The sequence below is a fragment of the Solanum verrucosum genome, unplaced genomic scaffold (genome assembly GCF_900185275.1).
Source record: "Solanum verrucosum unplaced genomic scaffold, falcon-dt-bn FXZP01000175.1, whole genome shotgun sequence".
Lineage (NCBI taxonomy): Eukaryota > Viridiplantae > Streptophyta > Magnoliopsida > Solanales > Solanaceae > Solanum > Solanum verrucosum.
Window position 1 is genome coordinate 1,560,842 of NW_026020399.1, and position 15,602 is coordinate 1,576,443.

The 15,602-nt window shown below is 31.2% G+C and overlaps 2 protein-coding genes across 2 annotated transcripts; both read right to left on the minus strand.

Moving 5' to 3' along the window:
- Window positions 1-558: 558 nt before the first annotated feature.
- Window positions 559-3,333, minus strand: LOC125839735 (uncharacterized). The gene has a single exon (XM_049518727.1). The coding sequence runs from the start codon at window positions 3,311-3,313 to the stop codon at window positions 947-949; it is 2,367 nt and encodes a 788-aa protein (XP_049374684.1). The 5' UTR covers window positions 3,314-3,333; the 3' UTR covers window positions 559-946.
- Window positions 3,334-13,622: 10,289 nt separating this feature from the next.
- Window positions 13,623-14,150, minus strand: LOC125839768 (F-box protein SNE-like). The gene has a single exon (XM_049518768.1). It carries the CDS (start codon window positions 14,108-14,110, stop codon window positions 13,628-13,630), a length of 483 nt encoding a protein of 160 aa, XP_049374725.1. The 5' UTR covers window positions 14,111-14,150; the 3' UTR covers window positions 13,623-13,627.
- Window positions 14,151-15,602: the final 1,452 nt, after the last annotated feature.

Genomic DNA, 15,602 nt, shown 5'->3' on the forward strand with positions numbered 1-15,602 from the left:
AGGGACACGAGAAATATTTTCCCTATCAATTGCTATATGGTTTGCACTTTTTATCACATCACTCATTTTGGCTTAAGCTTGTTTGGCTTCGTTTTCAAACAACTCCAGAGTACTGAATGGCAAAATCATGTGAATAATAAAAGAGATAGCACCTAAGTAATTCCTTTTCTTGATTTTTTTCGTAGTAAAAAATAATCTCTCTACCTTTGTAAGATAGGGATAAGGCTCACCACCCTTTGCAATCTCACATGTGAAATTACACGTTGTTGGCTTAAGAAAATATATTTTATCTCCTTGTAGTACCCTACAGCAAATAGGGCAAAAGCATCTTTGTAGCTTTAGAAACATATCATTTACTCCATAAACCAATTCAATAACAGGCATGAATGAGTAAGCATTTGTTTTCGTTGCGAAAACCATCTGAGAATATCTAAAATCCCATCACCCTGTGTAAAGAACAATCATAGATCAAATATATCAATATAAGGATTTGTTTAAACAAACAATTGAGTGAGAAATCAGTAACCGGGTTAGTTGGGAGGAAATTTTCACTGCCACTGAAGAGAAACCAAGATAGAATTGAAAATTTGAACTACAGCAGTTGGATGTTTCAAGGATGATTTGATGCCTATAACACTGCAGTTCCTGAGAACATTCAGCAAAGGCATCAAGAATATGTCCTTATGATCACTAAACTGAGACATAATAAGCAGTTAAAAGCAGAATATGAAATACCATTACAAGTCGTTAACCATAACTATAGCCGCCTAAAACAATGGGGGCATCTGTTAAGTATTGCTTGGATCCTTGGAGCTATCTAATATTTTGAGAATCATTCTTCGTTGTATATTAAAATATATACAATTTGAATCTCGATACTGTTTAGAATGACTGATGAAAAGGACCTCTGATTTTAATACCTTATTTATCTTGGTCTTTCCTTCACCTATACCTCTGTTACAGCCCGAAAATGCTCACCTGGTGTAGCAGAGAAATTTTTTTCCATTCTGCTGGGTTCTTCACAACTATGAACTTCCTTTACAGATTGAGGAAGCTCAGTGGAAATCCTGAACAGGTTTTGCGGTTCATTTGAGATATCTTGAATCTGCAAACCACGTCTAGTGCCATGGAGCTCATCAGGAACACCAGGATATTCTGTTTGTCCAAGTTTTTCTTCCATCAACATTTTGGTTTCAGCCTGAGATGTCACATTTAGATCAAATCCCACTGCGCTTTCAGCTTCAGTAGTTCTTTCCTCCTTGGCGTCATTTACTCGCTGAAGTAAATCTTCTGGAATTGCAGCAGGGTCAAGATCCCAGCACCCCTCAGGCAAGTTCATTCTTTCACCTTTCAGTAAGCAAGATGGTACCTGATGTGAAAATCGTAACATCTCTCTTCTTGGAATCAATCGAATGGCATCCTTGTTGGTGTTTCTAGAGTATACAGTCTTGAACCCATCTAGTTTAACCAAAGGAGTAACACAGACACCAAGCTCTTCAGAATAATCATCAAGAACCTCAACCATTTCATACTGGTGCCTTACTTCAGCTGGGGTTGTTCCGTTCCAATCTGGTGACCAATTTCGATATACAGCCCAAATGTCTCCACTTTTTGGGTAGATTCTAATACTACCTCCCCTTCCAACTTTTTCCTTACTTAGCAGGTGAGAAAATATGTTTACATGCTCAACAATTTCAGAGTTAAAGGCCCTAAAATTTCCACATGACTTGGTAAAACCAGAATCCAACCAATTGACCAGCCCAAATTCGCTATCTGTCTTTGAACTTATGTAGCTGATATGAACTTTGAATGGTTTCACAGATATGATTTCACGAATCAAACAATACAAGCGAGGCATACCATCTTCCTCATCATATAAAGCCCATATCTGCTTAGGTCTGAAGCAATCTTCTGACCTATCCTTGTCAAAATCATGGAAGTCAGAATCTGGGACTACTATTGTCATGGATCCAGTTTTCCCCAGTTCTGATTGATGAACAACAATTTCCTGCACTGCCCCTTTAGGTCTCTCACCCGATTCACCAAACTCGGCATCCGCCTTTCTCTTCTTCTCGGTCTCTGCAGCAGCAGCTTCTGAAGCCAACTTGATCTCTTCCAGTTTCTTGCGGATATCTGCTCTTGCCTTGTCAATTAGTAACCGTCTTGCATCAAACGCAGGAGCAGCGGAATGTTTTTTTACTGAAGCTTCAACAGGATTTGGAAGCTTAACATTTTGTTTCAAATTTCCGTCCCCATTTCCATCAGCCATTTTAACTTCTCCAGCAGTTTTTAGAGCCATTTCTCCATTACTAAAGCTGTATGTACCTTCCACACCAATTTTTACCTTCTTAGGAGGTCTACCAGGCCTGCGGGGGATTTGTTCATTGCACACAGCATGCCCGTTAAGAACCCCATTGCTCACCACCTTTTTCACTTCATGCTTCCCTCTGCCTCTTCTTCTGGTGATTTTCCTACTTGCCTGGTTCGCAAAACTGACAGCTGTGGATGATCCATTGGAATCTAAAACTGGAGCAGAATTTCCGCAGGAGCTCCACTGAAAAGACAAATTGGAGACATGCTCGGAACAAGGTCCAGAATGATGTCCTGAGACCCCATTATTTGCAGGATAAACAGATGTCGTTGGGACATATGTAGCCCCGCAACCATGGCTTCCATATCCATTAGACCAAGAGCTATAGGAATAGGAACCATTAACAGGAGCCAATCCTGTTTCAGCAGCTATGAAAACCCCACGACAGTTCTTACAGGACAGTCTTTTGTTCAGATACTTCCTTAGATATTCATACTGAACGTGACAAGAGGTACAAACAGTCCAAAATGTATCAAGCCTGTTGTGAGAAACTGATGAATTGGAGTAACTGTCATAGCTCCCAACACCAGAACCATGCAGAGTAAATAAACTTCTCCTGTGATCATACGAGCTTCTTTTGGAAGCATCAGACAACACCGTCCATGCTTCAGAGACAAGTCTAAATGCACCATCAGCTCCAACACTTTTGTTCTTATCGGGATGGAGTAACACAGCCATCTTCTTATACTGTTTCTTCAGCTTAGCCTTGTCAACAGAGGAATCTAAACCCAGTATTGCATAGAAATCATATTCTCCATTAACCTTCGTCTCTGCAGCACTAAGGACACCAAATGTCGCTACCATTTGTGATATTCCTTCCAAGTGAGGGTACAACATCTGAGCTTTCAGAGCATAATTTTTTGCACCCAAAATGTCTTTCTCCACGAATCTCCTTTCAGCATTTGTTTTAGCTTTCAATGCTTCCTCCATGTTCGTTCCCATCTCTAAATCCAGAATTTCAGCCCTACGAAATCCTTCAAAAGCTAACAGGTTTTTATAAGTAAAACTCGATTCACGTAAAATACATGGTTACAGGCCTGCAATTAAATGAGAAATACTTTAATGTACAATGCATCATTCGAAATCAACTCACTGATCGACCTTCAATAGTACTCAACATTTCAGTAATATCCTAACCTTAAATAATAACTCACAAATCTAAATCCATCAACCATTATATATATCGAAATAAATATCCAGATCTAAATCTATATTCAAAACACCACATACTCCGTACCAGAAAGAACAACAGCTCAAGTCGTCAATTGACTCAGTCAAATTCAACAGAACCGACACCTTCAACTTCTTCAATTTCAAGTCAAAAAACTTCTAACTCACATTCAATTTCAATTCAAACAAACAAACAAAAATATCACACAAAATATTTGCATATTTTCGAATATACTAGTAAGATCTAAACAACAACGAACACAAAAGGTTTTAAAAAAAAATATCATAAACAACAGACAATATTAGCACAAAACTTAGCTAGATTCCGGAGAAGAAATTTCAAATGAGAATCAAAGTGGACTTACAGAGACTAGAATCCGACTGATATACGAATCTCCGTAGATCAGTAAAAAATGCTGTTGATCTCTAAATTTGCAGCAGATCTCAAAAGTAAACTGTTAAAAGTAAAATGGCAAACTCAAAAGAAGTACATCATTCAACTTTAACCAAAATTAAGGTAATCGTATAGTGAAAACTGAGATTCATGAGAGAATTACAGATTTTTTTCAGTTGAAGATTTCGGCATCTGACGGCGGCGTGACGGCGGAAGATACCGTCGGAGACGCCGAAGAGTAGAAGAAGTTTCTTTTTTGTTTATTTTTTACTTACTATTGCAACTAAACTGAAACAATACTGTATGGAATGGTTTGATTGTTAAAAATTAAAAATAAAAATAGTAATATATTAGAAAATGAAATGATTACAGAGTGAAATATTTCTACTTTTTATTTTTTTCAAATTTAGAATGTCAAAATTAATTTTTACCTTTTTTAAAAATAAAAAACTGTGTACTTAATTATAATACTTTATATATGTGGAAGATAATATCATTCTAAAAAAAGTCAACTTTGTAATTAAAGCTAGTATTACAACTTTTAAAAAATCTAAATTATAAATGTATATTAATTTTTTACTTTAAATATCGTTGATCTTCTTAAACCGTAAATTAATAATATTGATAAATGAATTAAATCTCGAAAAAGAGAGAGCAAAAAACCTTGTCCATAGGGATTGGGTTTTGGATTCTGTGTACTTAATTGAATTTAAAATTTTAGAATATATAGTTTATTTTATTTTTTTATTTTGAATAGGAAAATTAAGGGTATCATTTTATTTTTTTGGGTGACCTAAATTAAAATGTTTGGTTAAGATTAGATAGTGGAAAAATTATATTATAAAGAGTTCACAAGTTGTCTGCCACTTGGCCTAAATTTATTGGCATTATTAATTTTGAGTATAATTTATAGCAAATATATAATTTATTTGTAGTAGTAAACTTACTTGTACTCAATTATTGGAGAAAAAAATGCATCTTTTCTTCTCTTTAATTATGGAATCCCATGCTCATAAGGAATTTTTTTTTATGTAGTAAAAAAGTAGAGATTCCAAGAGAGGGAAAGAGACATAGAATAAGTTTTATTTTTTTGTCATACTTTAGTGGAATATTATTTTTTTTCTTCTATTTTTCCTTATATTATTTACCATTTACTTCAGAGTCAGCAGTTGGTTGTCGGATTTTCTCGCTATTAGAAGAAAATAGCTTCTAGATCACTATAGTGTGGCTGGATGTAGAGCAGTCCACTCTTACCGCCAATGATCAATAAATTATTTAGAATTTCGGAAGATGATCAAGTTACCTTAGTTCTAAATCACTACACGAAATTGTCATATAGTTGTATATAGTAATCATGTATGTTATGTCTGCAACGGAATAAAGAAGATAAAACTAAAACTCTAGGTTAAGGCGTTTCCATCTTTAATTAGATAGAAACACTTTATTTTTCCTAATAAACCTATTTGGGATAAATTTAGTTTTGTTAGGTCTATACGTATAATATTTTTTTCTTTTTAGTGGTCTTACTAATTAAGAAAGTTGAATTAGTTGGTCAGTAAATTTCGAATATCTCAAAAAATATACAAGTATGAACAAAAACACTTTGGTGGTGGTGGACGGGTACCATAGATGTCTATGTCTATCACCTTCTCCCTTAAAGATGAATTGCATTGGAATTTAATTTTTTGTAGAGCAGACAACACATGGCTAGTAGTACTTTTATCTGTTTTGGAAGGAACATTACTAAATGCATGTCTCTAAGCTAGCAACTTACTAACTTAATATACCAATACTTTTCATAGTGTTAAATGTGGCAATTTCTCTTTCATGATATATAACAATAACAATAACATATTGAATTTCCACGATATATAATGGGGTCTGAAGAGATAGAGTGTACACTACAAATATTCCAGAGTTCATATATACTGGGATCTGAAAAAGATAGACAATTGGGGAGCTTACTAATGTTATGATAGTGTTATCATGATAGTAGTATTTATTTTTGTTTTATGATAAGTTTGTTACCATGATATTTAGCGAACACAGTTGTTTGCTTGACCTACCACAAACAATTTACAATATGCATCTTTAGTTCTCTTAAAAATCAATCATTTTAAAAGTATTTGTTTTTTCATTGTGGTAGGTGATAATATCAACAAAGAAGAACATTATATTCACACTTTTATTTATAGCATTAGAAAATGGCTTCATATAATTTTTTAAGGTAAAGTGAGAGTCTGCCTTGTTTACTTTGATACGATCAATTAAAAAGAAGGAAGAGTCCACACGTCCTAGGTGTATGGAAGTTTGTTAAGGGACCTTTTTCAACTTCAGTATGTGATAAGTCAAGATTGAAGTGTCAAACGACTTCTTCAAGAAAAGACTCTAAGGTATATTTTGACAATCCATTTAGATTAATATTATATGTGTATACCTTTAATCTTTTTATGACCTTTTTGTCCAAGATCAAGTGTAATATTTGTTGGGTTTTAAAAAGTGTGAATGGAAAATGAAGAGTTTCGACTTCTATGAAGAGTTGTGAGTTGTGACTTTTATGAAAGGTTGTGACATTTCCAAAAGATTGTAACATTTTCGGTAAGGCACAATAAGAACCTTTTCACACTATCCTTTGTTTTATATAAATTGAGGATTTCCTCTCATTTTAAAGAATGAGTTTTCTGGACTTCTTCTACTACTACTAAATCTAGTATTTTAAATGTACTTTATTATCGTTGAGTGGTTCATTGACACCGTGATTTTAGATATCGATACACTGGTGAGTAAGATCGTTCTATCCTGGGAGGATATATTCCATTAACCTCATGTACTTGATGGGAATAATTTCCTTAAGGGGATATTGTGCATTCAGTGGGCTCGATTTTCTTCTTTAAGAAAAATATTTTGAATATTGTTCTAATTTGTGTCTAATTCTATTTTCTCTATTGGTTTTAATTTTCTAATTTTGAAAATGTTCTTTAAACTTTGTTGTTTTTTATCAAGTTCTTTAAAGTTTTTGTTCTAAGTATCTTAGAAATACAGGATGAACAACAAAATTACTACCATAAACCTTGATCTTTTGGTTAGGCTAAAACAATTTGAACAAATTTTTAAGTTTTAACGTGTGTGAGGTGATATTGTCAATTTGAGTTATGTTCACACGATTTTCTTTAAAATATCTCACGCCATTAAAATTTAAGTATCAAACATTCTATAAGTAATTTACTTTTTTCGGTTACGCCAATGTGGATTTTGTTCATACACGTCCAACACTTTTGTTTAATTACCATTTAAATATAACTGAACTTATAGACCTGGCTCAAAGATACTAGATTAAGATGACCAAAGAATTGAATTGACATAATACATAAATATGACTCTTAACTTGGCATCAATTGATAACTATGACCTTTAATTTTGGATGTGCACAAGTAGGCACTTAACCTTGTATAAAATTGAACAAATGGACACATTCGTCCTACATGACACCCTACATGGAAATTTTGTGTCCTACGTGTATTATGCCATTTAGGACACGTGTGTCTACCTGTTCAATATTATACAAGTTTAAGTGTCTACTTGTGTACACTCGAAGTTGAAGAGCATAGTTGTCCGCTGAAGCCAAGTTAAGGATCATGTTTATGTATTGTGGCTCAAAAACAATTGATTGAGATGTCCAAACAATTGAATTACTATGAACTAAGTTGCTTAAAAGTATATTATATGACAATGTAAAGAAATAGGGAGTGAAGAATTGAAATAAGTATAACTAGTTGAGATTCCACTAAGTTGGCCGATAGTGTCACAAAAAAGCTTAAAACTCTTGTATTTCAGAACTACGGGGCTGGAAATTAAAGTATAAAGTTTGTGTATAATGCTAGTGAATGAATCAAATTCAGAAGCAACCTACAATATCTTAAGTTCAGGCCTCCTACATATACCATTACTTCTTCTGACCATGATTAAGAAATTAGATGTCTGGCGTTTATTTCTGTTGAGTCACATCCAATCAGTTGGTTGTTCAAAATCGAATCGAAACCGATAATTCGAATCGAAAAAAGTTATTGATTTAGCGGTTTTGATAACGGTTTTAATTGTTTTCCTTATATCGGGTTATCGGTTCTTAACGGTTTAAGGATTTTCTTAACGGGTTAACCGATAACCCGATAGTAAATTAAATAATTATATTTATACCATTTTGTATATAAAGTCCTTGGCTTACTTTTATTTTTGGTTGTCTCAAATACTTGGTTATTCTACAATGTAAAAATGTTTGTTTTTGAGTAAGATGTAACTTGCGAACTCATGTGCATGGTTCATTTGGTTTGTCACCTTGTTTCTAAGTGATTTTCAATGTTTTTTTTTTGTGTCAAATCTTAACGGTTAAATCGATAACCGAAAAGTCAATATCTTAATGGTTCGATAACGATTTAACATCTCTACAAACCAATAACCAATAACCAATAAGCCAAACCGATAAATTTCAAAACCGAACCGAATCGACCAATATGCAACCCTAGTTCTATTTGTCACGTATCTCTGCTTGACTCGCTCAGTCACATGTCTAGTTCGATTTATACCCCATACCACTTCCTCCTTTTGAATAGGTTCTTGAATTGGATCTCAATCGACAAGCTCATGTAATAACACATGGGAGCCAACAAATATGCCATAAAAGTTCCTAATTGATCAATGTTTTGGTATCATGTTGGTCAAGCATAAAATTGCAAGACGTATGATTTCTAAATACTCGAAAAAGTTAAACTCACCAAACTAAATTTTGCAAATTTCTTTTAACGATTAAACAACTTAATTAATTAAAGAGTCATATGACCAAAGCAATTCTTCCAAACAAACTCAAAAACAGGATTTTCTTAAAATCAAATCCAAATATTTAAAAGTAAATCAAAATTAAGAAGTCACATTGAGATTTAAAGAAAATGTAAGAAGGATTATAATCAAAATGGTACTTCTTTTTTTCTATATAAAGTTCGATATCTTTGTTTATTAGTGAAAAGCAATTGACCTCTAATTTTATTATGAGTTATGAAAACAAAGAAATATAGAGGAACATATACTTTTATCACCTTATGTTATTTGTCTATATTATTAAAAAAATATGTCTTCTAAATTATTCATCAATTTATAAAATCAAAATAAAATTAATTAATTTTTTTTTCCATTTTATTTTTAAAATAAATTCATTTTGAAAGTTTAAATATAGTATAATTTCTTAAGATAGAAAGAGTATATGAGAACACACTATCAAATCAATACTCCCTCCGTCCACTTTTAATTGTCATAGTTTCCTTTTTGAAAGATATGCTATCTATCTGCACAATATGAAAGTTGTTGTAACAGTCATTGATAAAAATAAAAAATCTGTAAAATAATGTTTTGCTTTCACCATTTGAATTTCAAGAATCCATTAGAGTTTGTTGTGTTTATTGGTGTAAAATGGTATAAAGCTCCAAACTTTATCTTTAAGAAGTCATTATTTTTGACACCCAAGTTGTTGATTTTGTGTTTTTTAATTGTTTCTCAAAGACCTTTTTTATTTCACCATTTCAAATTCAAGAATTTGTTCTGTATTTATCAATCGCTTAATCTTGATATATAATTGTTCTGTTACTAATCTGCTCGAATGAATCTCGAAGTTGATAAATATATTCTAAGAGATTTTGATGGAGGATGAGAAGAAGTAAAGGGTAGCAAATAAGTTATCAGTGAAGTCTTATGAAAAAGATGACTAAACTCTCTATAGGTAATACCTCTTCTTCGAGTGCTTCATGACGACGAATGTTATCAACTTCATGAACAATCAGTAAAATCATGTTTTAGGAGAACTTTATCCTCACAGAATGACTATCAAATATAAACAAACAAATGCAGAACACAAGAATATGATTAAAAAAAAAACCTTTACATCAGCGAGTACTTCTGTTTGCACTCAAATAAAATATATAGAATAGTTCTATTTTGAAGAGGAAAATTATGTTTTAGATACATTAATTTTGCAGGCTGCAACTGAATGGTGGTTTGTCACCAGATTTGGAGTTTATTTATGTTGGTTGTTGGGAAGTTGCATGTTGAATTAAATGAGCAAGAAGATGAAGACGTTGTAAGATCTTTAGTTATGAAACACTTAGTAGATTGTAAAAACTATAAAGAGTGTAAAAAAATCCTCTTGGTACTTTGATGAAGGAACATGTCAAGTTAGGACTGATCATCATCTTCTATAAAAATATGTTACACACACAAATGGGTGTATATATATGAATAACTTTTTACTAATTATCGCCATATGAATATTTGTGATAGATATATTGGGCCCGTGCTATCATTGTCTAGTTGTCATATAAACAAGGGATCCCTATAAACAATAAGCCAACTGACATTACCAAGTGGAATGAGCTCATATTTTCAGATCTTACTCTATGTAATTTATTATATTTAAATTATTTAAGGAAAATAGAATTATATAGTAATTTGTAATGATGGTTATCACTTTTTAATACTTAAAAACTTATTCAAAATAATATTCATGATTATCATTAAAAAAAAATTAACATGTGTAGGGTGAATTAAAGTAAAAAAAGTATTTATTTATTTTATACGAAAAAGAACTTCATTTCTCAAATGAATTTTGTGATTTATTAAGATTTTTAACCAGTTGAAGGTTGGGTTTGCTGCGAATGTCATTTTAAATTTGTAGTTAATATTTAAAGTTATTCGATGAAAACTTGATTTATTTTTCTGAATGTAATTTTGTATAAATTTGTATAGTTTCATATATATATTTATTTATACAAGGTTGATATATTATTTATAATAAATGTATAAACACTGCTATTAAAAAATTAGTAATGTGAGTATAAACTGAAAGTATAACTATGTGGATGTAATATATTATGTTCGGTTGTATATATTTGAAAAAAATCCTTGATAAATTTAGTTATTTGCAAGAAAATAAAATGTACAATATGATAAAAATATATTTAAAACAATTTCACTACAATTCATATAATTTGGACCCAAATAAATCTGGCAGATAAAAAGAGTTACAGGTAGGGTTGGATATAGGGTACAATTGAATCATCATATCGAAATTGAAATTTCTGATGCCACAATTTCAGTGTTATTAATATGCATTTTAAAACCCCATGATATTCGATATGGAATTTGATATTTATATAAAAATAAGTTATTGAAATATACCGTGTTAAAGTATATAATTATATATACTATTCACGTATCATTAAAATAACACTAGAAAATATATAAATTAGTACTAGCATAAAACCAATTGTTTAGTTGTGAAATTTTTGACTACTTTATCTTGATTGAAATATCATTTTTTTTGTTTAATTGATTAATGATGAAAATTGTTTATAATTTCTTTTGAATATTTTTACATGTATAAGGTGTTACTATGATACAACCGAAATCTTTTTTTTAAAAGTCAAAGTCATGATTCTCTAATATATGAGTATCTATAAGTCAAAGTCAAGTAGCTTATGATTACCAAATTAAGATAATGCAAAATATCGAAACGAATTATTTTTAAATCATAATGGATGAATTTGCTAAAATAATGGTATAATATTTTTAAAAATTGAAAACGAAAATAATTGAGCTGAAGTTTTCAATATTATACCAAGTCCACATATGAGTGTTTAAAACAAACCATAGTCGATAACTTAAAAGAAAAGGTGTAATCAAATTATTGATATCGAGTTATCAGATTAACGGTTTGAGAGTGATTTAGAATTTTATAAATGACAAAATATCAATTTGAGATTAGACTGTCTAATTTTTATTTAAAATTGGATAAATCAATAATCAATGACCTGTTAATTTAGTACCCTTTAGGGGTGTACATGGCCGGGTTGGTTCGGGTTTTTCAAATATCAAATCAAACCATTTGTGTCGGATTTTTAAATTTATGAACCAAACCAAACCAATAAAACTCGGTTTTTCAACCTTGGGTTTTTTCGGGTTTTTCCGGTAAAGTATTCATACACAACATATAATTTACTTGTACTTCAAATATTTCTTTAGTCATACCAAAATACAACTATCTAAGATGTTTCTTAAAAATATAACACAATATGATATGATTAATGACACTAAAATATCCAACAAAAATAATAATAATGAAATCGCGTAAAACAAATATTGCAAATTAACAAGTCAGAATGAAAATGATCATAATTTAAAAGTACTAAATCATGCTAAAATTAAGTTTAATAAGTATTAGTTACATGACTAAATATTAAAGAAAATTAAAATTAGATTATGTATTTTAATTGTCTAAACCAATGTAAAACTAAAGAACAAATATTCAATATTATTGTCATTCTTAGTGTTGAATTGATTTTCTTTTTGCATTAGTATTAATTTGATTTTGATTTAAGCTTTATTATAATTACCAACATATGTGGACTATAATCTTTATTGGCCTATTCATAATTCTAAGTTTCAAACTTGAAATAATATATTAAAAGATAAAAACTATGGAAAAGTATAAGAAATATTTAAAAATTATATCAAAGTAAATATTTTTATGTATAAATAAAATTTTAAAATTATATATATAAATTCGGGTTGGGTTGGTCTCGGGTTGATTTTTTTTAGTTAAAACCAAACCAACCCAAATATAGTCGAGTTTTTTTTTTTCAAAATCAAACCAAGTCAAACCAAACCACTAGTCGGGTTTTTTTTCCGGATTGACTCGATTTGCGGTTTGGTTCGGTTCTCGATTCGGTTTTGTACACCCCTAGTACCCTTGACTACAATGACGTATTTATCTTACAACCTTGTTGTCATAAAATGATATTATATACTCCATTCAATTTATGTAACATTTTATGAATTGTGAGATTCAAATAAGTTTATCTTTGACAGTAAATTTTTCGTATATCTTTTAATTATTTTGAATTGTCAATTATTGCGACTACTTTACATAGTTTACAAATATATAAATTTCATTTCAAAAAAATTGAAGATTCCACACACAAATTTCTGATCAAACTTAAATTGTTTGATTTTCGAAAAATGAAAAGTATCACATAAATTGAGATAGAAGAAGTATGTTTTTTTGTGTGAATGATTTGCATGAGTTACAATATTTTATTGAATGTGATAAACATTTCAGGTGAAAGAAGCTGCTCACTCTTTTGATATTCATGTTATGAATGACGATAATCGATAAGTAATCGGTAAATCAAATTGGAATGAATCAATATCTTATTGATTTTATAGCGGTTAGACATATATATAAATCGATAAATCATATCGTTAAGTACGAAAATTGAACTAAACCACCCTATAACCATCCCTAGATACAAGGAATAATAGTAGTAAGATTTTATTTAATTAATATCACCAACTCGTTGAAAATTTCAATTTTGCCAAACACGAGAAAAAAAGGAACAAAAAATACGTAATTAAGATAAAAGAATAATGAAGCTTCTCAAAAACAATAATAATAATATGAAGCTTCTGTATTCGGAGTGTAACAAATTCGAATTTACGCCAGAAATAAACACAATTTTGTATTTGAGTAGGACTTGAGTCTGAGACGCCTAATTAAGTATGAACGAGTACTTACTGCTCTATTACAAATCCTCGTTCGTCTCGTCAAATAAGCTTCATCTCCGAATTTAATTTGAAATTCAATTCAATTTCATTCAAACATTCACAGCCTTACAAAGGAACATAAGCGACGATACACACGGCGCCGCCGCAGCGTCTCCCCCGCCGCCGCCACCACCACCACTACCGCCGCTCAACAATACTCTCTCATAATAATCCACACAAAACAGCGACAACGATAACTCGACTTCATGACGAGTCCAATAAACTCGCCTCACAATCTCCGAATCAGATTCCATTCCAATCGGCCTCCATTTTCGCAATCGATTCAACACTGGCCTCACGCAGACCATATACAGCCGTCGGTACCCTCCGAGCGCCAAAACCACCGTCCTCACACCTTCCAGCGGCGGCGACACGTGGCGGAAGCAGAGATGCTCCCAGAGAGAATCGTTCCGAGCGATACCGCACCAGAGCTTACATACACAGGCAGCTACTCCCAATGAACGGCCGTCGAGCCTCTTCAATATCTCAATCAATACATCCTCATTATCATTGATGAAAAAATTGGTACCCATTGTTCACACAAATTTTCAGGAATGTAATGGTTAGTTAAAGGTTGAGATAAGGAAGTAAAGAGAGAAGTAATGCCTATTTGTAGAGAAGATATCGAGAGTGTAAAGGATTTTGACTTTTTTTTTTTTTTTTTTTTGTGGTTTCCCATTTGGCGTCCAAAATTCATATGGATACTCGACTAAATTTGAATAGCACACTACAGGGTTCATTTGGAGTGATACTTTTAAAAGGATTTTTTCTTCATATTTGGAGTGATACTTTTAAAAAGACTTTTTCTTCATATCTCGAACTCAAATCGAGACATTAAGACATCTGATTAAGGATAAAACAGTCCTATCAATGCACTACAACTCATGGAGTTATGGTAAAAGATTTTGACTTAAAAGAGACACGCGAGAGTGTGAACTTATGAATTTCAAAGTAGGAAGAAGTAAACACGGATATAAGGGTTTAAGTTAAACAACTAATATATCCAAATAAAAAATAATTTTAATAACGTATAAATAATATTTCTTATATCAATTTATATGATTCACTTTCTTTTTTTAATCAATCCCATAAAAATAACATATTTTTATATTTAATAATAATTTAATAGACTATAAATTTCAAAAATCTTTATTTCTTAACCTTATGACAAGTCAAATTGCATTATATAAAATAAAACGAAGAAATATAATTTTTCATCGAAGAAGAAATTTAAATGAACCCTAACGCTTCATAGCTCCGTCCTTGGGGAGTGGTAGGTAGGTATCGAGGAGAGAAGAGAAGAAGCCAAAAGGAAAAGTTAAAAAGGGGCAAAAGAGTTGGAACAAAGAATCCAAAACTAGCTTCTCAATTATTAGATTGAACTTTGAAGGGTGAGATGTTAGAAATTCGGAGTTATCCATACGGATTTTAACTTGATGGATTTGACTTTTACTTGTTGTATTTTTAATATTATGAGCTCAAATTTAATTTTTATTGTAATTTTATTAAGTCTTCACATAGTTTCTTTATTTTTAGTTTATGTATCTTATTTTTGTAGGTTTCAAATCAAAATAATTAGAATTTTTAGCTTATGGGTTCTGTAGGTGTTATTATAATCTTTTTTGTATATTGGGCTTTAAATTTTTTCAAATACAAATAGTTTACGTCAAAGTTATTGGATTCTATTGAATCGAAGTTTGATGTTCATGACTTAAAAAATAATGTCATTTTCCATATTTGATGGTTTTTACTAGCAAATATATGAGATGCTAAAAAATTAAAGAGCATTTTAGTATGTTATACACACTTTTAATTTAAAATAATAATATTAAAAAAAATCATTACATTCTTAAATTTAAAATCCAATGAAAATTTATATAAAAAAATGGAGAAAAAGCACATGTTATGATATGCATAAAAAATATTAGGTTCAGACGAAGTATGGATCGAATTTGCCACTTGTGGAAGATGCATTTAAAGCTTACGGGAAAATGTGTTATTTTTTTCGTTCGGTATCTAGTACTT

Coding starts and splice junctions, on each gene's coding strand:
- LOC125839735 (XM_049518727.1), bottom strand. CDS start 3,313: ATGGGAACGAACATGGAGGAAGCATTGAAAGCTAAAACAAATGCTGAA.
- LOC125839768 (XM_049518768.1), bottom strand. CDS start 14,110: ATGGGTACCAATTTTTTCATCAATGATAATGAGGATGTATTGATTGAG.